This window comes from Coffea arabica, chromosome 11e (genome assembly GCF_036785885.1).
Source record: "Coffea arabica cultivar ET-39 chromosome 11e, Coffea Arabica ET-39 HiFi, whole genome shotgun sequence".
Lineage (NCBI taxonomy): Eukaryota > Viridiplantae > Streptophyta > Magnoliopsida > Gentianales > Rubiaceae > Coffea > Coffea arabica.
The window spans coordinates 61,867,590-61,889,111 of NC_092331.1; the positions used below are offsets into that span (position 1 = coordinate 61,867,590).

Here is a 21,522-nt window from a genome sequence, read left to right on the forward strand (position 1 = left end):
ATTTAATTGTGTTTTTGAAGATTACAGCATTTTTTTGCTCTCTTTAAAAAGTTATACGCATATACTTACTCAGACAGTAAATTATTTTGACTTGTTTTTATAGATTCAGGTACCATCCCCGCTTTCAAAAAACTCAACTTTCTTTTTGTTGAGTTTGGTCAATCAATTTCGGCAGCGGGGTGACGGCAAATTGTGCGTACCAGTTCTGAGAAGTTCTCTTTGGTTTCTGTCCAAACCAAGGCCAGAAAAAATTGAAAAAAAAAAATGGAAGATGAAAGAAAGATCATATAGAAATGAATTAATTTTCTGTACACTGATAACGTATACATTGTCATGTTTAAATGAATGTCACGTATACTAAATTTGAATTTCAAATCTAAATTTTACTTATGTCACATTCATCATTTAACCATGATAATAGATATAACATTTACTCAATAGAAATATGGCCAAAGAAAAGAAACTATGCTATGAAAATCTCACTCGGGACAAAAATGGTCATCATTGCCGCTAATCCAGGATGCCTACAAATCGATACCATCGCACCATCTCTCGTAAGTTCTTCGGGGCGTTTATTTGCGTTCACATCATAAAAAATGCCGCTACGATCGGACCCCTTACCCAAGGGTTTTTCTAAGAACAAATTTTGCCGTCAAGTAGGGGCAAAATTCAAAATTTCCAATTGTATGACAGGAAAGAATAAAGGACTTGAAAAGTCTCCAAGTAACCGAGTCAGAAAACTTGTCTAATATTGATGTTGATCCTTGAAGATCTAACATAATCACGGAACGGAAAAGACTCTTCTCTTGAAAATTGTGATTCCAAATCAACTATTTCAGCACTTTCTGTGTCAGTGAAGATCCTAGGAACACCTGCAGAATAAGCAACTGATTCAGCAGGGGAATGCTTCAAAAGACCAATAAACACTGTAAACTCTCTGGAGAAGAGTGCATCAACTGACTCTTTACATTTAAGAGGAGACGCACTCAAGCACCAAAATTTGAAGTATGAAGTTACAACATTTAAAGAAAAAAATGTAAGATGAGACTGCAATTGACATGGTAATTGCTGTTCACCTGAAAACCGAGGGTAAAACAGACAACAATAGCACTGAAAAGTCAGAAGAATTGGGATGATAAAAAGCGGGCATAACCTTATACTTGCAAGTCATCAATGAATCCTCATCCATGAAAGAGACTACACACTCCCTCCCATTTCCCACCCAAACAGCGAATTATAAGACAATCTTTATGCAGATGCCTTTTGAAACCAGTCACAACAAAAACACCAGAAGTCAATCTACAAGTATTGCTTCCATCACGACAGTAACAAGTGTGATAAATTTGGTCATGAAAATGATAACAGCAACACCCAAGAAGACTCTTGAAGATATCTGCCCTAATTCCATAAACACGAAGCATAAGATGATAGACTCCACCAGATGAATCTCATGATTAATGAAAATGAATCCTCCTGAGGTAATTTAAGGAGCTTTGAGGCAAGCAGAACAATTGGTCCATGTAGTTCAGGATTTACAGGACCTCAGCCCATTGAGCTGATGATTCTCTCAAAAGTAGTGAACTTCAAATAGTCAGATCAAGGAAACAAAATAATGGGAGTCACCAAAATATGTGCACAATCTTCATTTATGACTAACTAACCTAATTATTATGTGTGGCAAAATTTGACAACTTGAAAGACAATATCAAGCATTACTCAAGAGTTTATGTATATCAATTATAAGAAAAGCAAAAGAGAAACGTATGGATCTTGTATGAAAAAAAAAAAATTCCAATATTCACAACCAACAAAGAAGAATGCATAACAGAAGCTGTATGCTTTTCACTACCATGAAAGCACTCCCTCGCTTCTCCAGCCATAAGTACAACATCGCCACTTCTAAGGAACATTGCAAGTGGTGGATCCTCCCTAGACTTTCCCCCAAGAAGAAAAATAGCTTTGCAACCCAAGCTGAAAGAGAAAAATTGATTGTTAGGTACTAACATTTTAGCATTCTCACATCCAGATTAAACAAAGAAAAAGAATAATAACAAAAATGAACAAAACAAAAGCATAAAACCTTATGCTGACAATCGGTTTACTCCAATCTTTTTCCATGTCATCAAGGTGCCCACCCAGCATATCTCCTGTAGAGTATGGAAAAGCTATTGTTAATGGTTGAACAAGATAGATTTTTGTAGTATAAGGTTATACAAAGAGAGTGATAAAGTACATGCTTAAGTACGGTAAGAATAGATATATCACACAAGATCTAGGTCAGACTTGTGCTGCAGTATACCCATTTATGAGCAGACGACAAGGAAGCCCTCAGGACACTGATGAATTCATAATACCTAGAGCAAAGTAGTTCACTATTGCAGCTTCTGGCTGGAAATCTTGACCAGGAGGCATTGCAGGCTTGGCCAACCTTTTAGCAAGGCAACAAAGAGCCTCAGGTATCTTGATGTGAGGGAGGGAAACATTATAGCTCCTCTAGAACATAAAACATACCAAAAGGAAACAAGAAATCAGCAATTAAAGTGCTAAAGAAAAGGTGAGGCTCAATTGTCCATGAGTAGTCAATAGACAAGTTACATGAAATTGTGAAACGGTGAAGCAATTCAAAATCATCACCTATATGCAAGAGATGCTATTTCAAAATCAACAATCTAGATGAGAAACTGCATAGAGAACACCAAAATAATTAGCCTCACATGTCTACAGTTCTTATACATCTCCCCCTCCCTTTTTCATTTGGTAAGTGGTCATACACTTACAGATACTGCCTCAAGAGATGCTATTTCAAAATCAACAATCTAGATGAGAAACTGCATAGAGAACACCAAAATAATTAGCCTCACATGTCTACAGTTCTTATACATCTCCCCCTCCCTTTTTCATTTGGTAAGTGGTCATACACTTACAGATACTGCCTCAAGTAATAATATCATATAGTAGAAAACTACAGGACATTCTTTTCTCTAGTTTCTCGTTTTCATGTTCTTTGCTCATAATAAAAAAAAAATTATGCTCAAGCAAAAAACATAAGCAAGCCAAATGAAGTCAACCATATTTAAGACAAAGGACACAAGCAAACAGAAAAGTTAAACTTAAATGACTTGTTTGGGAAAAAAGATCTCTAAGGCCTTGTACAATTGAAAAACTATTCAAGACATCAAATTGAGGGACAGCTCGAATGACGGGTATAAAACCTCTTTACAGGAGCAAAGAGTATCAGAACACATGATGATGTCCCGCTATGAGCATCACAGAAAACTAACTACACCCAGGAAATCTGAACATATGCAAGTTATCTAAGGAAAAATCCACGCCAAACCTGAAGCTATGACCAACATTCTGCTTTGAGAATAGACTTAGCAGACACTGATTGCCAAGTTTCAAAGAAACAGCGAAAACCATACAAGTCCATGTACAAGAACACAATGGCGAGAAGAAAGCAAATGGACCTTAGACCAGTCAAATTGCAGGCCAAGGGTGCACCAACGCAACTTCCGCAGCAAGACAGAGGCTGACACTGATTTACATGCATCTCCTCTGCATGATTTATCTAACTCGCCAGAGAATTTCCACCGCGGATTAATTTGGGCATCATGCACAGAATCAATCTCGGAAACTATATCCCTTGGCTGCTCAATTTCAACCAAGACCCTTTCTTCTTTGGCAGCAGCAAACAAGTTCTCTAGAGGCCCGTAAATAGCATTATGATTCGTCCTGTTAGGTGGTTGAGGAAAACTTGCTAAACTCTCTGTTATCCACTGGCATTGCTCCTCAACGCTCAAAGCCCCCGGAATGAAGTAAAACCCTGAATATATAAGCAGCAGCTCAGAGCATCTTTCAACCATCAGAGGCACACAACAACAATGCAGACTACAGAGAGTGTCACTTCACGAAGATCCTTCATGAAAGAAATTTGCATACCAGGCCGACTATCCAAGCCGAATACAGGTGTGCCGAAACTGGATGTAAGTTTGAAAACTCCAGCTGGAAGTTCATTATTCTGATTATAGGATTCTAAAATACACTTGAAATCAATGACCTCCGACAAATCTACAGCTCTCGGCTTCTTTTTCCTAAATTCGAGGAACGTAAACACAAGTGCGCGAATTTTTCAGCAAACCAGAGGAAAGAAAATTCGATGAAATGATAATCTAAAGTAGAATTAATACCTCTTGGTGTTAGTATTATCGTAGTAAAGTTTGTATTTCTTTTCTGCTTTCCTGAAAGCTGTACGCTCCGAATCGTCGACGGCTTTATCCGACCCGTACATATTTCAGTGCCCTGCTAGTGCGACCTCCCTAGCTTTCGAAATTCGAATTGGATGATGGATGCTATTGCTCGCCCAAAACAAAGAAAATTGCTCTAAAAAGATTTGGAATTAGATTGAAAAGAAAGAAATAACTACAACTACTCCTCATCCAAAAATTAGGTCCCCTTTTATTTCACCAAGGTCTGCTGCTTAAGCGGATCAGCCAAAAAATAGAAAAAATGATTTCCGCTTTGGTAAATTGGTGATCAGCTGTACCTCAGAGTGCCATGCGGCGAAGGTTTGCAGTTGGCCAAGTTACAGACTTGCAGGCCAACACTCCCGGTCTAGGTTCCGATTGTTTTACCCATCTTGCCCTTCAAGATAAAGGAAGGTAGGACTCTATTTTTTTTTGGTAATAGAAACTAGAAAGGGTACAAAGTGCAGTATAAGATTAAGAAGACGTAATGGAATACAGCCTATAATTTATAATTTTAAAGTGAAAAACTTTTTCTTCTTTCTCTTACATTTTAATTTGCACACACGAATCATTCAAATTAATATACTTCTAATCAAGCAATCATGAACAACATCTTCTGAGCGAGAGTAAAATAGACTGTAATAAAATATTAAACTAAGAAATTGAATATCACTTTATCCTTATATATTTTATTGTTATTACAAGTACGTAATAATCTAAAATGATACGCTTTCATGATATTGAATTTCTAATTTTATATTATATGTCGGATATTACTATCTATATATCATTACAAACAAAAAATTCATTTAGACTTGAAGCGAATACTTAAGGGTTATTTTTTTACATACCGTTTGTTTTCAATACATTTTATTATTGACGATCAAATATTTAATAAAAGTTCAAAGTTAAAGTTAGGTAACTTTTAATTGCAACTGTTATTGGTATTTTAGTATTCCAAAATCTCAAATTCTAGTATGAACTACATATTACTCACAAAATTAAAAAAAAAAAAAAAAAAAAGCCCCCACACATAACAATAACAAGGGCAACTTTGTCTTTTAGAGAAGGAAGACAGTGATGCGCAGCCACGTTGCGAACTGAAAATAAAAATCAGCATCCTAATAAAATAAACCGTTTCATAATGCTTGTGGCATAGAAGAAAGAACCGCCTCATTTTTCCCTTAATCTCGGGAACTTTTCAGCTTGAGGCACACATAAATCAGCAAATCCAAAAAAAAATAATAATAATAACGATCGGAGGAATTCAATCATATTCGGAAATGGCGTGCAGGACTGTGTTCAGAACTGTATTGACAGAAGCATGGCGACCTTTGCCTGGAAAATTAACATCTTTTTCCTTTCCAGCCCAAAAAATTCCAACGACTAATTTGAGATGTGGCTGTAATGTTCCCAAGACTCGAAATTTATGCATTGGGAGGAGAACCCGTCATCCCAATTGCTCCGATAATGGAAACCCGTCACCTTCATCTGCAGATGACCAAGACCAAGAAGACCCCCCTCAAGAAGCTGTTCTCAAGGCTATTTCAGGTACAGCTATGAACTTCCTTCTTGTTCCCCCGATAGTCATGTCCTTTTTAGATTATCGTATTTAGAGGGCAAATTTTCCAAGGTGATTTATCCATGTGAAACTGTAAGTGATATTATTGTTGTGCAATAAAGATCAAAATTTGCGTATTACGAGCTAAGCTGAGCCTTGTTATGGAGAGTAGCATGTGTGTTCAATCTGAGAGCTTTTATTGAACACCATATCTGGCTAGAGAATATAGTCATGAATATATGTTTGTATGTGTGTTGTGGGAGTTGTTAATTGGGATATTATCTGGAGGGTCTACAACTTTCATTGTCTTATAAGCATAGGAAAAAATGTGCTCCCCTTTGCTTGGGATGGTGTTTAAGGACCGGCCTTCACTTCAATTTGGAGTTTGCCTCAATATCGTTTTCACGTATAATAATGAATCATTTACTGTAAGACTGAAGCGGGCTTTCCCTATACGAGCTGAGTGCTTCTTTAGATAAGTTTTTAGGGGATTGGTAGGCTTTCCTAGTTTACTCAATTCTCAACTGCACTTTCCTCCACTTACCGAAATCCCAAGGCATTATTGAATACCTACAAGTTGTTAGAAGATTACATAGTGTGTGAAGAATATCTTGCTAAGTTTCATCCAATTCTATTCAGAAGTTTCGAGGGCAGAAGGGAGGGTAGGACAAACGACAAATGTGGTCATTGGAGGTACAGTAACAGATGATTCAACTAATGAGTGGCTTGCTCTGGATAAGAAGGTATGTTAACCTGAGTGCTCTTCTCATGTACTGTATCAACTTGTGCATTTGAGTTGCAAAAGATAAATTTTCTCAATTTTCGATGAATACCTTTCCAACAAGCTGATGGATTTTAGCTAAGATACAAGTCCATTAAGCTCATTCTTAAGTAATGCAAGGATTTTTAGATGTAGACAGTAGAGGATTTGTAGTTTCACTAGCTTTTTTTCTAACATAAAAAATTTTAAAATGCTTGGCCATTGATGCTCATTGAACTTGAAAATTAGGTTCTGCGCTGGTATCCTGCTTGTGGCTATTTCTGGAGATGAGTATGATGCTATTTTCCTACTTTACAGGTGAATTCCTACCCAACTGTCCGAGGGTTCACAGCTATTGGAACTGGAGGTGATGATTTTGTACAGGCTATGGTTGTTGCTGTAGAATCAGTAATTCAACAGCCAATACCTGAGGTAATAGAATGTTTCATCTGCTAGACATCATATAGCATGAGGTCTGTGGTTATCTATTCAAGCTTTGTGTTTAGGATGAGGAGCAGACATGAATACTGTGGCTTACAGTAGCTAGATTATGCTGCAAATGGCATTTTAATGGTTTGAATGAAAAACCAATTTAAGACAATCGTGAGGATACCGTTTAAAATCCTTGACTGAAATCTGCATACTGTTTTATGAACTGCATCTAATGTGCACTGGGTTCAACTCCTCCCATAGTCCAATTTGATGAAGGACATTATTTGCTCGACTTCAGTAGTTATTGTGTCATGTTCAATGTATGAAGACAATGATCTATACGATAAGTGATAAAAATACTATTCATTTAATTTGAAACTTTACCAATTTTATTCTTTTCTTGGTGTATCAAAATGTGTCTTCTTATATTAGAATGTTTGATGGATTTGGAGTCAGGTTTTGGCAGACATAACTTGATAAATCAGAGTCTGGGTTGGTTCTTCATATATTCAACAAAATCAGAACATTGAAAAAATGGTCCCATATGGTTGAATGGATATGCTTGCTTGCACTACTCGTGCAAAATTTCTAGTATAGAGATGTAATTCTTGAAATACTCTGAGGGAATTGCACTTTAAGCTTTGATTTTTCCTAATTTGAGGTTGGCACAAATGTGAGAAGGTTAGGTAGCATCCTGTAAGCTGAATAGCTGAAATGCTTATTTCATGCTTAAAGTGGTGTGCCATCTCTTTGATTATCAAAATTGATAAACTGTCTACCATATGATTAAATTTTTAGTGTTAGGAGGTGTGTGTTGGCAATCTGAGCTGTTGATTTTTTTAGACTGTTGCAGTTGGCGCATTACTCACAAGTTAGTGAAGTATTACCTCTGATGATGCCATTTTTCTCATTATATGTATGTCTGCAGTGATTCTGTTTCCTGTGATTTTCGTGTTCTGACTAGAAGGTGATTGTACTATGGTATGAGAACCTGGAAGCTTAAGAATAGAAAAGTAACAAGAAGTATGAAAGGTGGTTTGCAATTTTTCAACTCATAAAATTACTCTGAACTTGCATGCTGAAGTATAAGAGAGATTAGGATGGTGTTTCTCTAACTGAACAAGGTCTTGAATATGGTTGAAGTGTCTGCTGAAAAATTATGAAAATTTTATACTACTACTTGTTTATCTGGGAATAAGCTCATTAGATGTTAGTCCCGAAATATCTGGTTGCCAAAAAATAACTAAAGTGACTGTATGAAGGGAGAGAATCAGATATTTATGCAGAATTTGGTTCACTTTTAAAGATCTCGTGGAATGCTTGATAGAAAAATTTATTTTTCTTAGTTACGTTGATTTTTTTTGGTTTTGAGATGAACCTTTTCAAAAGTAATGAGACATACTAACTTAATTATAAGTACACTAGGTCCTTGGTACAATGTTTACTTAGTCCTTTCTGCTTTGTGACATGGATAATTAATTTCTGCTAGTACATATTCTTCGGATCTTGTATAAAATGAACCCTTCTATGTATGCCTTAATGTGCCAGCTCTTTCTTTCTCTTTACTGTTATTCGTTCATTTTGCACTTTGGCCTTTGGAATTTGACTGCAAGCTAGATTTCAAGATTAGCTACATCAAATAAACGAAAGGTAAAGGCAAAGAAATGTTTATTACTGTTTAAGTTTAGCTGTTTAAGTTTTTTTTTAATTTTTGGTTTCAATTAGAAGGTAGGACTTTTGCTTTATTTTGAGAGTTTTCAAAAGGATAGTTCAGCATTTCCATTCTTCTTTGGTAGTTTTTTGGGCTAGTTTTCCGGCTTTCTTGTGAAGTCCCTTACAATGACTACCAATTTATTTTGTTCAATTAGAAGACATTAGGCCAAAATAACCAAGATTGGGTAATCTTTTTTTTAAATGCTTGGACTGTGAACTTTCCATATGCTTTTACTTTTTAACAAAGAATTTTGCTAAATTTTTCTAGTTATTTCTTGTTATCAACTGTTTCTGCCTGCTGCATCCAGGGTCAGGTAAAGCAGAAACTATCCTCTAGAGGCAAATACGTGTCGGTAAATATTGGACCTGTCCAAGTTGTTTCAAGTGAGCAGGTCTCTCTCTCTCTCTCTCTCTATATATATATATGTGTGTGTGTGTATGTATGTATGTATATACGCATGTGCGTGTGCACGTGCATGCATATGTGTCAGGAAGCCACGTCCTGTTTAAATTTTCTTTATGCAGTGAAATAAACTATTCTTTGATTCAAAAATGTTGGTAGATACACTTTCTTGCTGTGTCTGAGCAATGAGGATTGGTCAATGACTTTGAAGGCTTTCAGACGCGTAGATTTTTTTTTTTTTTGGTTATTGTAGATCTAGAATCTAGTAACTTCGTAATGGTTAATCAACTGGTATGTGTACACTACTGCCTGAAAAAAGCACAGGTTGCTTTGTACTCTTAATTAACACCAATTGGCTAAAGAAAGAACCTGGCAGTTGTTATTTGCGATGATATATGTAATGTTACGTGCTCACGCACTAATCAGCGACATGACTTGATTCGATTTGATTGTGCATCCAGGTCCAAGCTGTATACAACGCCATGAGGAGAGATGACAGGATGAAATACTTTTTGTAGATTGGATTCAAATTGACCTCTGTATCGCGTATAGTGCACTAATTCTCATTAATCTCTACCTTCACCCTTATTTTACCTTTCCATGGTGATTATTGCTTGGCTTACAGAAATGGTCTCGGTCAAGTGATCGGCTTAGGCATCATTTGGTTCATAAGATGTAAAATTGATAAACAGAACCCAAAACTTGGATTGAAGCCGCGTGTTTAAGAACATGAAATAAAAATTGGGTAAAAGGAACAAGATAAGATAAAAGAAGTCGGGTGCGCGAGGTGCTTGAAACTTCTTCAGTACTGGCGTCTGGTTTTTGGCGTTCTGATCATAAAAGCATGCATGTTCAATTTGGCATGAATACCTTGTATTCTTCCCAAGCGTTTGTGAAACGACAATTTGGCATAGCACAGCAGGACTGTGCTTCGTTGCTTGATAGTAAATGCGTCGGTCAAAACTGTCATTTTGGTGTAAAGATACTTCGTTTTCGTGGTGGTCATCACATAAATATCATATGGCAAGGCAAGAAAATCTAATTAATGGTCAAATTTACCTTTTGTTTTTCTTTTGTTCTTTTGGCTTTTCTTGAGACCTGAAGACGGGACAGCAGATATGAAGTTTCCATGCAGCATCATTTTGGCCGGAATTGATGGTGAAAGTTGTGATTGTAAAAGGGTTTAGATGATGCTACCCAACATAACACAAATACAAATGAGTAAAATAAGCTTCTCTAACAGATTTGACTCGCTTTCGCGTCTCGCTAGACGCTAGTTCTCATCTTCTGTCCCTACTGAAACATAAAGGTGCCAGCGCTCACCCAAATATCAAGTATAGAAACTGTTCGGTCGTCAGGTGATTGCTGACTAGCTTTCATGGCCAAAATAAATACTAGTACTAGCTTAGATTTGTAGTCAAGTTGGATACTTTTTTTTTTTTTTTTTTTTTTTTTTTTTTTTTTTTTTGTCAACACAGGGGTGTCCGGGTCAAGACCCGAAGGCGGCCCGACTAATCCCCTGCGCCTGGAGTACAGCGCCACCCCAACCGCACCCAGGCGTTAGGTGAGGTCAAGTTGGATACTTGCAAGAAAGAATAATGCAGCTAATTGAGTGTGCGTGTGTTTTCATCTCTTGACAGAAAAAAAAAAAAAAAGAATAATGCAGCTAGATCTATTCTTGACTAATTTTTCTGTGCACTTGATGCATCATCTTTTTTTTTTTTTTTGAATTTAATGAAGCACTCAATGATATGGTATAGTATTTGCTTCAAATCTAACAAGGGAAGTCAAAGTAGTCATTTCTGTTAGTTGTATAGTAGATCTTAGTAACCATATCAAACCTGCAGACATTATGTATTAAGCCTTCGAATTATCGTTATGCCGATTGGCTTCTTTTGCAATATAAATACCGTAAATGGCATTCAAGATGCTATACCAACAAGAACACCGATAGGCACCAGCAACCCCCCCCCCCCTCTCTCTCTCTCTTTTTGTTGGATAAAAGAAGACCTATCGCACGGAACTAGTTAGCTTTTGGAATAATATATTGTCACACTTTTGTGATGTGAAATAAGTGCGATAAAAAAAATGAAAATTATATTTATGATGCAAGTTAAAGAATATTTGAACTTTTTTTTTTTTTTCAGAAATCAGGCTTACCAAACGGAGATGCCTCTTTGAACAAGGTTGAAGTACAAACCAGAGGCATGATATCAAAATGGCGTCCGAACCAACAATTCCATTGCCATTTCTTTCTCTTTTTTTTTTAATATAGTTTTCGTGATAAGTCTAATATAATAGTAATAGTAGTATAAATTATCCAATAAATGTTGTTTTTTTTTAAATTGCCAAATCTGGTTCAAGCAAAGCGACCTGGAAAATTGTCGTCAGCATCAAAAGATTCCGACCTGCTCCCACCAAGTAGGACCTGTCCATCGTTATGCCTTCTAACGTATTGAAATGCTCCAATGGTCACTATCGCTTCAATGTTAATTTATTGTTGGTCGCTTATCTTCTTCAATATGAAATTAATTTCCCTATTATATGTAAATTGGTGGAGAATTTTGGCGCCTGGTCTAGATCAATGATTTGTGATGAATTCGATCTTTTTCTTTTCTTTTTTATTCTAATCCGTCCATTCAAGCATGACTAGATTCATACTTACGAAGGTCTAATTCTGCGAACATTGCAAAAGTACCTTCACCATTCAATCCCAATTGTCAAAAAGAAGGGTGCCTCAAATAATCGTTTAATTTGTCTTGCTTGCATTAGTTTGATTTAAAAACAAAAATGAGATGATGCAAGGAAATCTTTTTTTGAGCTTGAAAGAAATGTAAAGTAGAGGTTTGATCTCTTAAAGATGTCAACTCTTAGTTGCGAAGGATGATCTTAAATCTTATGTAATCTGATGTGCCAAGACTCAGTAGTTTGGCTCATTCTTAGCAATAATTTATGAACAAAACACTAAACAAATTTAACGTTCAATCACTGTTTCATATACATTTCCAAGTCATGTGGTCATTGTTGTCGTCAGTGTCGGCTTTTCTCTATTTGTCGCGTGCTCTGTGAATATTATTAGGACCAACTGAGCATCAGGTGATGTTTGTGCAGAGATAAAAACTTGTTGGTTATTTGCTTCCCCTCCATTCCCTTCCTTTTCTTCCTTGTTATTAACTTCCTTTTGATTTTCTAATGCATGTTGAGCAAATTAAGCATGGGAAGCTTTGAAGATCAGGGAACTCTATGTCGTTTAAGTGGAGAGTACAAGGTAGAATTACTTCTTTCTCATTTTCCAAAACAAACTTTCAAAAACTTGTTTGGATTCTGATTCATAGATTGTTTTGTCCAATGCTATAGGATATGTTAGACAATGAATTTGGAGAAATAAGGTCACCAAATCAAAGCAGACCAGCCAGCATGGTGATCAAGGCAAGTTAAGGGCTTATTCTTTCTTGCCATATTCCATATAGATTAAGTGTTTTTCCCGGGGTTTTATTGTTAGATGTCCGGTGTTGGATTCTCACTTTGATAGAATGATGATTCTTGATTGTGCGTCCAATGATAAAACAGAAAGCACATGCAGTAATTCCAGCTCACTTGGTAGCCGAAGCAATTTCCACACTCCATGGCCTTGATCTAAGATGGTCAGGACCAATTACGCCCAGCGAAATGCAATATGTACAGCAATATGTCTTTGCAAAGTATCCTGAGTACTCCAATGGCCTCGTGGAAGAAGGAGACGAGATTGATCTGTACAAAATCTGCGTCAACGAAGAGTCTTCAGAGAACATGCTTGAGGATGGCAGGGGAAAGTCCCCCAAGAACATCGGCGCAAGGGAGTCATCTTCGCCTTCTTTTGGCAGTTCTACCGCTGATTTGGACAGAAAGCAACTGGAGCCCTCAAGATTACTTGACATCCTCAGTAAGAAGACTTCTCTTCAGGGGAATTTTATTTCAATCCCTGAAATACAAGTTCGTAATCGAGCCTTGCAGCAGTGTGGGCTAAAAGAAGAAGAATACTTGGTTCTTTTCGCTCCTACCGTCAAAGAAGCCACCATGCTGATAGGAGAGTCGTACCCTTTCTTCAGAGGGAACTACTATATGACCATCCTTGGAGAAGAAACTGATTCCATAAGGACATATGTCGCATCCAAGGACTCTAAGACTATCGTAGCACCAGAGACTTGGTTGGACTTGAGGATTAAGGGTTCACAGCTTAGCCAGTACTTCAGGAGAAAGTGTAAATACAATCCAAAAGGTCTTTTTGCTTACCCTGCTTATGTTAACGACACCCGTCACTCGATGCATTGGATCTCGGAAGCACATAGGAATTCTTGGCATGTACTTTTTGATGCAACTGCATTGGATTTTGGGAAAGATCGGCTGACCCTTGCGCTACACAGGCCTGATTTTGTGTTATGTACAGTTGAGAGTACACGTCCTCAGCCGTCCAGAATCACTTGCCTCTTAGTAAGAAGAAAATCATTCGACACCTCAGCACCTTCAGCTTAGCAGCAGCTCCTGGATGACTTTTTGTAAGTGGTGCGAGGCAGAAACCAGCTGTGTACCATTTTACTTATTTCCGAGAACGAGGAGTCGTTGTAAAATGATTAGACTATCCGCTCTTTCTATGAGGGGCGAAACAAAGAGCAGTTTCTTGTTATCATTGCCTGCCTTATTTCAAGATGCGTTAAATAAACAGTTGCTTGCAACATAAACAGTTTCTTGTTATGTTATCCCATAAATCCAGAGGTCCTTCAAACTTTGAGACCGTGATGATCAATCCCTTTTTTGAGTTGTTATCAAGTTCCTCGTAGTTATATATACATGATCTCTGCTGTCTTGAAACCATGATCTAATTTGTGAACAGCAGTCCCCTTGTTTTGTAGGATTACCAAAGTCCAAAAATGCTTGAGCTCGTCATGACTGTCAAAAGGGGCAGATCGAGGTGCACGTTGTTCGCCAGAAAAAACTCCCATCATAGACATGGTTCAAAGCCATGGTAGTGGTCGCGATCACGGCCCGAACCATTTTACATCGGTCTCGGCATATTAATCGCGATCTTGGCGAGACACAAAATTTTGAAACATTTAATATTCTAAAAATTATGAAAAAAAATGATAAATAAAAATAATTTAAAAAATTAGCAAAAATAATAAAATTCGAATTGATTCGAAACAACTCGACCGTTTCTATCCATTTTGGAAACGTCTCAGTCAAATTTTCAGCGATCTATTTTTTCGAAATCATCTCGTCCCGATCGACCGAATCGTCTCAGTCTGGCTGAGTCTTTGAACCAATCGAGATGGAGAACCAAAACGTGCGCTTTGCTTTCACAGGCTGTATTCTCTTACTGACATTTTATGTCTGAACTTTAAAGTATAATTTTGTACGGCCTACCAGTAAATACACATTTAATATGCGAACTTCGTCGATCACTCAGTGGATTAGTATTTCAGCATCGGACTTTGACTTTAAACAACCCTGATACGCTTGTAAGATTTGGACAAATAAACCCTTTTTCCTTTCTCTTCTTTTGTTTTTCCTCCACTATATAGGCCAATTTTTTGGGAATTTTGTGCTGCAGCTGCCCCGACTCTGGACCAAAAGCAGTAAAACCTTGGAACCTGTATCTATATTTTAGTAAATGCTCTGGCACCAAGAAGACAATTAGCACCTATGAAACCAAATTATTTTGACTTGGACTACTGAATTTTCCATTCGTCTTCCTCTAAAAACATAACAAATTTTCAAACTCTTCAGAGTTCTTAATCACAGAGCAGAAACAACCTAACAAAAGATGGTTTTTGCGAGCGACTTATTCAGGTACATAGGCATATTAAAGTTAAAAGTGGTGAACAACTGGTGAAGGCAGCAATTTTGCACGCTTATAAAGCGTTGATCAGCAGCAAGGCCACTGGTCTCTGTCTAGCAGGAACAAGTCGCTGTATTGCAGCTATATTTTATTTAATAACACTTTGCCCTTAGAACCGGTGCCTTATCTCAAATTTATTGCGTCAGATCAAAATATGCATCACGTTTTTTAATAGTCGAAAATGATCATCTCGCGACAAGCAAATTGAAAGCTACTCCGACAGAAATTGCCACAAATTTCTACGTGTTCTTGTATCCTTTTCGAATTTTTCCTTCGGATGGTCAATAGTTTCGAAAATTTTGATGAGTTCCAATTTCCAGCTAAACCAACACTATCCTTGATTCCTCTCTCTCTCTCTCCCTCTCTCTCTCTATTTTTTTTTAAGCTGTTCAAACCAAAACTATTCTTAGTCGTTGTATATAAAATGTTTTTAAACTCGCACCAGAGAGTGAATTAGAAAACCTTCCAATTTGCAATTCAATTAGTTCAACCCCGATCCAAAGGTTTAATAAATTTTTAATTTATTTTTGTATTAAAAATTTTGAATAAAACTAAAAAATTTATGTTAGAAAATAAAAACTTAATAAAAATTGGTTGAACCTCCCAGTTTTTACCGGTTCAACCGATTCTTAATCGGGTTTAACCGATTCAATAAATTCTTTGAATTTTTTTTATTGAATTTGACTAGAAACATGGTCGATTCGAGGTTCAACCAATTGAACCGATCAGTCCAATCCAATATTCAAAACATTGCACATATAGATGAGGACTACTAGGGACCTTTCATAGATACAATCCGAGATTACAAACTATTCTTGTTGTATCTTAGAGTAGAAGACATGTACTAAGGGTGCTGCCAAGTCGAGTTAACCTCAAGTAGCACCATACTCAAGATCGAACTCAAAGAGTATAAGTACTACTCGAATTCAAACTCAAATTCGAATAAGTCAGGGAGCCCAAACTTAAGCTTGACTCATGAGGATTCAGAAACAATGCCAAGTCTTATCGAACTCGAAAAACTCGACTCAAGATCAAACACTAAGTTGAAAAAATGTCAAGCCTATATTAGTCATTTCGTGTATGTGTGCATGTGTATGTATTACCATAATTTATGTTTTAATTATTTAATACAATACTTGATAGTACTTTCAATACAGCATCACCCCTAACGTGTACTATAAGCCTTTGTCCACCTATTTGAGGTTGGACTTTATTTCACTCTATCATTTCGACAGTTAATAGTAGGATGTGAAGTCGACAAAAATTACAACTAAGAGTAGCTTCATTTACAAGATCGAGTGACGTCATGTTTTTACAAATTATTACCTCAACAAGATTCATCGTGAGATATAGTAAATCACCAAATACACAGATAGTTTGCTTGGATAGGAGATTATTTGAAATAATTACTGTAACATTTTTTGTGATGTGATGTATGTGAAATAAAAATGTAATTAAAAATTGTGTATATGATGCAAGTAAAACAAAATTTGAATTTTTTATCTTGAAAATCATGTAATCCAAACACACTCAATTCTATAAAATGTCAATATTGGAATGATACACTAATACAGGTGACTTGTACACCATAAATGCACTTGAGGGAAAATGACAATAGCATCTATTTAAGTTTAAGGGATAATTTCAAAAACCTACCATGAGGTTTTCGACAATTTCACTCGACTCCCTGGAGGTTTACATAATTACAGAAACCTCCTTTGGTGTGATAAAAAGGCAAGAATGCCCTTCATTAATTGTCAACTCATTGAAAAACTCTATCAAATATTAAAGTGCTCTCATATATTATCAAACAATAATTCAAACTACAATCTTTCCCATTTAACTATCTATCATTTTCTTCTTACATTTATTTTCCTTTCAAACTCATTTTATTTATTATTATCAACCAAATGTGTATTGTCACCATTAAAAAAATTACGATACATACCAAACCACCAATACTTACATATCTGATATCTATTCCCAATTCTCAATTTTTTATTATTATTAAATAGTTTCCTTTCGGTCATTTTTGTTTCTAATTTTTGATAACCATTAGCAAATTGAAATAGTTCAATGACAAATTGAGTGCTAATTTCATTATCAAATTAGATGAAGATGAAAATAGTGACAGTGATAAAAATAATAAAAATTAAGGATAGGAAGTGAAAAAAGAACTAAATATAGGTTATACTGTTATAGTTACCATGAAAAAAAAAAGTGTTATTGGTATATATTTATAATTGTATTGTGTTTCTATTTTTTATTTACAATTATTAATATTATTCCTATAAAGAGAATTTGATTTATTTTGAACTCTGTGCCAATGGAGTATATTGGATATTGATATTAGTAGTAATGATTTAGATTATTTTGTATTAAAAAGGTGGCAGCCATGGAATTGAAATTTAGGGATATTGATGAATATTGTTATATATTAAATAAAATCTGATATTGATATGAGATTATAAGTAAACTTTTGGGTATCTAATATAGCGTTTATAATTAATACAATAGTTTGCATTAGAAATTTTTAGGTAAAAAATGAATATTATAACAAAGATAAGTGTTTATTTAATGATGTTTTTGATATTGATGGGTAGATAATAGTAATAGCAAGTAAAGATAAATGAAATAGAGACTATGAACCTTTTTTTTTCCTTTACATTTTCGTTGTGAATCATAACTTAAGGGCATTATAGAAATTTTGAGAAAAAGTATAGCTTTTTGGGTCTAGAATGTTTTTTAAATAATGAAAATAGGGGAGGTAGGTGTAATTTTTAGAACTTGAAGGGAACTTTCTGCTATTGTCAAAAACCTCAAGGGAGGTATGTGAAATTAACCCTAAGTTTAATGTTCAAATAAGCAAAAAGCCAAAGCGATTCTTGAGCTAGAAAAGGAGGAGCATCGATCATTGAATTGAGGAAGAAAAGCACCTGTGTCAATGACGATGCCATTAGGATTGATTTCCATGTGAATATAACGTTGCTTCTTTTTCTTTCTCTTTTTTTTTTCAGTAAATTTACCATCATACTTCTTACTTCTACTGTTTGGTGTCGTAAGCCTCCCGTCTACCTACCATATTACCAACTAATTAGTCTACTGCGTTAAAACAGCTCATAAAATCAGCCCCAATATTTGACATTTTGTGGTTGAACATTGGTAACTCGGTCAACAATTAATTAGTGCTTTAATTAATGGAAGAAAATTTAGCTTCACTTTCAGTCTTATTAATCTCTATCAAGTCTCAAGACTCTCGACAGTCGACAGGCCATGCATGACTCGCGGCGGAGGATGTGATCCGACACTTCTTTATCGTAATTTGCGTGAACAATAACCCCGATAACATGCAGTTCCTACTAGAATCTTAGACGCACGAGCAAGAAGCGAAACACCAAACAGTAAATGAGAAAAGCCCAAAAGGTCATTGAACGTGAATAAGATGACGATTTCCACCTGATTTAATCACCTTCTCAAAGACCCTTTTTATTTAAGGAAAAAAAAACAAAAAACAAAACAAAGTATCAGCACTCGATACCATAAGTTCTTCAAAAATTAAAAAACCAGATGGGGATAAACAAAAAGTTCGCTAAATATCAATTACTATATGTATTGCATGCCAAATCTACATATCTAACTTAATTTGATTGAGATTATCACCACAACTAACTGGTGGAATTCTTGTTTTATTAAATTATTAGGTGTAATTATCCAATGCGAACTTGATCCAGTATATTCTAGCAAAACTGTGGGCTGGAATCTGTGGCGGGAGGTATCTCAAAATGCCAAAGCCTTCCGACGGACTTGACACGATTTTTACGACACAAAAACGTTTCTGCATAAACTTTCTCCACCTTTCGATCTACGTCGTGCAAGAACACATGCGTCACTCCCGATCCCTTCCTATTCCTTGCCATAACAGCCGCTGAATATATGGCCGCCATCCGCCCCGGCGCCTCCGCAAAATACCCTCTCGGGGCATCAATCATGATCAGGTCCCACTCCTTGTTATAAACTTCCCACGGCAACATATTCAGCGCCAACTTGCACTTCGTGTTTCCGCGGAGGAACGGTTTCTCAGCAGAACACTCCGGTTGGGACGGGTACTGTTTCAGGAGATCATCGGCCTCGGAGAGTTTAGTCCGGTACTTGACCGTGTGGGCACGAAGATACGGTGCGTCCTTGAGAACTGTGTCGACCCACTTGGGATCTTCTTCTAGGAATAACGTTGTACCACCCGGATTGAGTGAAGCCCACATGAGGGAATCGTGGCCGAGTCCGAAGACTAGGAAGTTGCATGGGGACTTAGCTTTGAGGACGTCAAAGGAAACTCGGATCTCGTCCAGTGATTGTTGCGGGACTACGCGAGATGTGGCGTAGTGGACAATAGCGTTGCGCTGGAGCGTCTCACCCGAGTATGAACCTTTTGCCAAGAAGCCCGGCATGGATTTGCAGAAAAGGGGAGTCTCCGGTATGCTTACATAAGCCGCAAGAAACAGCGCTCCACCAAATAAGCAGACAACTGTTGTGCCCAGTAACCATCGCTTCTCAGGACTAAAATGGCGCTTAATAGACATATTACCAGATTTTTCCATGATCTGTGTTAATATATATGAACGGAGAAATTTAGTGTATAAAAAGAAAGAGCTGAAGAGACGGATATATGCTTCGCATGGATCTCGCTCTCTACTGTGACTCAGCGATGTTTGAGCTGTGGAATTTAGAGTTTGTTTTGGGGTTAATGACGTTTAAGGCCATGCGATTTGTCTAAACTATTGTTACACCCCTTGAAGGCTTCAAAATTTGGAAAACTATTTGACCTCAAAGTCTAACAAAAACGCATCCATTATTAATCCCCGTACAAATCTCCATTACAAGAAGATTTTTTTTTTTTTTTTTTGCCTTGGGTTTTCTGCCCCACTTTGGTTTTATAATCAGTCGTTTACTTTTCTTAATGAGGGTTGTATAGCTTAGGTACTAGTGAAAATAGCACAACTTAATGTTAGCACAGCTTAGATTTATGATTTGACAAAAAAAAAAATGTTTGTGCTAATTAAAATAGACAGATGTACGGTATTGATGGTGGTGGCTTTATTAGGCTTGTACATGTGATATTTTTTTTTTCCAGTAGTGGTACTATCTTGCACTTTGTTGGAGATGGAAAAGGGAAAGAAATTATAGAAAGTGACCCCAAAAAAATGTTTGAATATCAAGAAATCGTCGTGTTAATGCTGATTTGGCTAAAACAAAATGTTTTGTTCGTATAATTTTGAGCGATGGGATCACGAAATATAAAATATCAAAGTCAATCAATGAGAACACGAAATTGTAGAAAATTTTTGGGCGGGTAGACTGTATAGTCGTAGCAACAAGTGAGCAGCTTGCACGTCTTCTACGATGGAGCCAGGGTGATTGGACATGGATTCAGGTGGATGATTCTAGCAGCGGATGGTTTGACATGGTCGTATAGACTCAACTTTGATGGATTAATTCGAGTCTTTGCTCTTATTTTCCTCCGCGTACTAAATATCAGGGAAGTGCAGGGCCTGAAATTCCTTTTGAAGTTGGCATTGCCTACTTGATATTGAACTATAAACACAAAACTAGTTAATAAGAGTAACTAATTAGATGGGACACCTACTTCGTTTGTGCATGTCGTTGATATTTAGGTGATTTGAAACATCTTCCTGACAGCTTTGAGCCAAAAAAAAGAAACAAACATAAAGTTCAAAACGCAATAACTCCTCCTCGTACGTTTGCTACACCTTAATTAGATGTTGTTAAAATCAGTCAATTAGTTAAACTCCCATGTTGTCATCACAAAAGTTTGATCAATAATGACAAAGATATGGGAGAACATAGAGTTGTTGGAACTTGGAGGGAAATAAACATCCATTCTCCCTAGTGGATACCTTTACTTGTAAACCTAATACTGACGGGTTGCAATTTTACTATTTATTTTGTAATTAATTTCTCCTATTATCTTACCAAATGTGAATTAATTGTCCGATTCTATTCACTTTTGATATTTATGTTTATTACAGGGAATTGGACGAAAATATGATGAAACTGTGCAAATTTTTCACTCCAATTGCTGTTTGGCATAGTCACATCAAATCGGGCCTTAATGTGTTCAGAAGATAAGAGAAAGACGCGTAACACTAACGGTCAATTGGAAGTGTAACGTGGCGCCGCAGACATTCCATTAGCTGATTGCTTAATTTGAATTAATAAATGTAGTTTAGCACGAGTGGGAAACATGCCAACTAGGAGATTTCCTAGCTTGATTGGTGCGGATGAAGAGGAAAGTGGAGTCAAAGTGGGGCTCTTTCCTCTGGTCTTCGTATGGCCGTATAAGACAAGGAAACAATTAGGAGAAAAAGCAGGTATACTTAGTTTAGGAGATTGATTCCTTTCTTTGAGCGGGCTGGCCGTCAGAATTAAAAGGGAGGCTAATGAAGAAGTCAAGGACATTCTTTTTTAACTTTGTAACTTTCTTTTTGTTCGGATTCCATCAAATAAATTCTCTCAATT

The 21,522-nt window shown here is 36.6% G+C and overlaps 4 protein-coding genes across 6 annotated transcripts; 2 read left to right on the forward strand and 2 right to left on the reverse strand.

Annotated features, from left to right (window-relative positions):
- Positions 1–265: 265 nt before the first annotated feature.
- Positions 266–4,717, reverse strand: LOC113717831 (DNA N(6)-methyladenine demethylase ALKBH1A). The gene is made up of 7 exons (XM_027242646.2): positions 4,188–4,717; positions 3,940–4,091; positions 3,468–3,823; positions 2,355–2,493; positions 2,081–2,147; positions 1,850–1,971; positions 266–872 (listed from the first exon to the last, which is right to left on the reverse strand). The coding sequence occupies exons 1-7, from the start codon at positions 4,286–4,288 to the stop codon at positions 733–735; spliced, it is 1,077 nt and encodes a 358-aa protein (XP_027098447.1). The 5' UTR covers positions 4,289–4,717; the 3' UTR covers positions 266–732.
- Positions 4,718–5,383: 666 nt separating this feature from the next.
- On the forward strand, positions 5,384–9,706 carry LOC113718033 (uncharacterized). 3 transcript variants are annotated; one of them, XM_027242941.2, is made up of 5 exons: positions 5,384–5,795; positions 6,448–6,548; positions 6,884–6,997; positions 9,019–9,102; positions 9,575–9,706. In XM_027242941.2, exons 1-5 carry the CDS (start codon positions 5,528–5,530, stop codon positions 9,629–9,631), a joined length of 624 nt encoding a protein of 207 aa, XP_027098742.1. In that variant the 5' UTR covers positions 5,384–5,527; the 3' UTR covers positions 9,632–9,706. The 3 variants fall into 3 exon arrangements, with proteins under 3 accessions (XP_027098742.1, XP_027098743.1, XP_027098741.1); XM_027242942.2 differs by having other exon boundaries at positions 5,385–5,795; positions 6,445–6,548; positions 9,273–9,619; XM_027242940.2 differs by having other exon boundaries at positions 5,386–5,795; positions 6,445–6,548.
- A 2,522-nt stretch (positions 9,707–12,228) lies between these two features.
- LOC113718153 (uncharacterized) lies at positions 12,229–13,831 on the forward strand. Its single transcript, XM_072071690.1, has 2 exons — positions 12,229–12,381; positions 12,471–13,831. Exon 2 carries the CDS (start codon positions 12,672–12,674, stop codon positions 13,623–13,625), a length of 954 nt encoding a protein of 317 aa, XP_071927791.1. The 5' UTR covers positions 12,229–12,381; positions 12,471–12,671; the 3' UTR covers positions 13,626–13,831.
- Positions 13,832–18,437: 4,606 nt separating this feature from the next.
- Positions 18,438–19,771, reverse strand: LOC113718884 (arabinogalactan O-methyltransferase 1-like). The gene has a single exon (XM_027243811.2). It carries the CDS (start codon positions 19,581–19,583, stop codon positions 18,726–18,728), a length of 858 nt encoding a protein of 285 aa, XP_027099612.1. The 5' UTR covers positions 19,584–19,771; the 3' UTR covers positions 18,438–18,725.
- Positions 19,772–21,522: the final 1,751 nt, after the last annotated feature.